The 1,667-nt window shown below is 41.2% G+C and overlaps 1 protein-coding gene across 2 annotated transcripts in view; it reads left to right on the forward strand.

The window, feature by feature from the left end:
* Positions 1 to 1,305, forward strand: part of LOC121547218 (cell division cycle protein 20 homolog B) — a 25,965-nt gene extending 24,660 nt beyond the window's left edge. For both annotated transcript variants that reach the window (XM_045225860.1, XM_045225861.1), the window contains one exon: positions 861 to 1,305. In XM_045225860.1, the coding sequence (XP_045081795.1) occupies positions 861 to 958 (98 nt within the window). In that variant the 3' untranslated portion in view covers positions 959 to 1,305. The remainder of the gene's footprint in view (positions 1 to 860) is intronic.
* The last annotated feature ends 362 nt before the right edge of the window (positions 1,306 to 1,667 follow it).

Raw genomic sequence — 1,667 nt, forward strand, 5'->3', positions numbered from 1 at the left:
CTTTTACTAATACTGCTATTACTACTACTAAACTACTACTACTCACTGGACCAGGCCTACCAGATACATGGTGAGATATATTACTATACTACTACTACTACTACTACTACTACTACAACTACTACTACTTCTCAACTACTACTACTCTACTACTCTACTGCTCTACTACTACTACTGCTACTACTACTACTGCTATTGCTACTACTACTACTACTACTACTACTACTACTACTACTACTACTACTACTACTACTACTGCTACTACTACTACTACTACTACTGCTACTGGTACTGCTACTACTGCTACTACTACTACTACTACTGCTGCTACTACTACTACTATTGCTATTGCTACTGCTACTACTGCTACTACTACTACTACTACTACTGCTATTGCTACTACTACTACTGCTATTGCTACTGCTACTACTGCTACTACTACTACTACTACTACTACTACTACTGCTATTGCTACTGCTACTACTGCTACTACTACTACTACTACTACTACTACTACTACTACTACTACTACTACTGCTACTACTACTACTACTACTACTACTACTACTACTACTACTACTATTACTACTACTACTACTACCACTCCTCCTCACTGGACCTACCAGCTACATGGTGAGAGACTCACAGTAATTGCTCCTGTAAGTGGCTCTGGATAAGAGCGTCTGCTAAATGACTAAAATGTAATACAATGGGTTTCTGTGCACAGAGTGTTAATGCACACTGTATATTTAAGAGCTAAACCAAACTTTGCTGCACTCCCACAGATGAGAGGGGAGCCTGATAAGACCAGATACATGTTTTGTCATTGTTATAATGCTGTTATTGTGATGGTTTTTCAGGTCACATGGGTCGTGTTTTGCACCTGGCCGTCAGTCCCAGTGGAACCAAGCTCCTCTCAGCTGGAGCAAACTGTCTGGGCCATGTCTGGAACACCTAGAACACATAACACCTAGAACACAGAACACCTAGAACACAGAACACCTAGAACACCTAGAGCAAAGAACACTAAGAACACCTAGAACACATAATACCTAGAACACCTAGAACACAGAAGACCTAGAACACCTAGAACACAGAATACCTAGAACACCTAGAACACAGAACACCAGGAACACCTAGAACATATAACACCAAGAACACAGAACAGCTAGAACACATTATACCTAGAACACCTAGAACACATTACACCTAGAACACATAATACCTAGTACACAGAACACCAAGAACACCTAGAACACAGAATACCTAGAACACCTAGAACACATTATACCTAGAACACCTAGAACACACAACACCTAGAACACCTAGAACACAGAATACCTAGAACACCTAGAACACAGAACACCAAGAACACCTAGAACACAAAACACCTAGAACATTTAGAATACATAGAACACCTAGAACACAGAACACCTAGAACACATAGAAACCAGAATACCTAGAACACCTAGAACACAGAACACCTAGAACATATTACACCTAGAACACATAACACCTGTCTGAGCCAGGTCTGGAGCACCTAGAATCAACACAGACACACAGACGCATGCACATACACACACAAATTCAATAAGATACGTATGGCCCCCACCTCCTCATCTCCCACGATCTTCTTCTGGCCTCCACCTCCTCATCTCCCACCATCT

The sequence above is a fragment of the Coregonus clupeaformis genome, chromosome 16 (assembly GCF_020615455.1).
Source record: "Coregonus clupeaformis isolate EN_2021a chromosome 16, ASM2061545v1, whole genome shotgun sequence".
Taxonomy (NCBI): domain Eukaryota; kingdom Metazoa; phylum Chordata; class Actinopteri; order Salmoniformes; family Salmonidae; genus Coregonus; species Coregonus clupeaformis.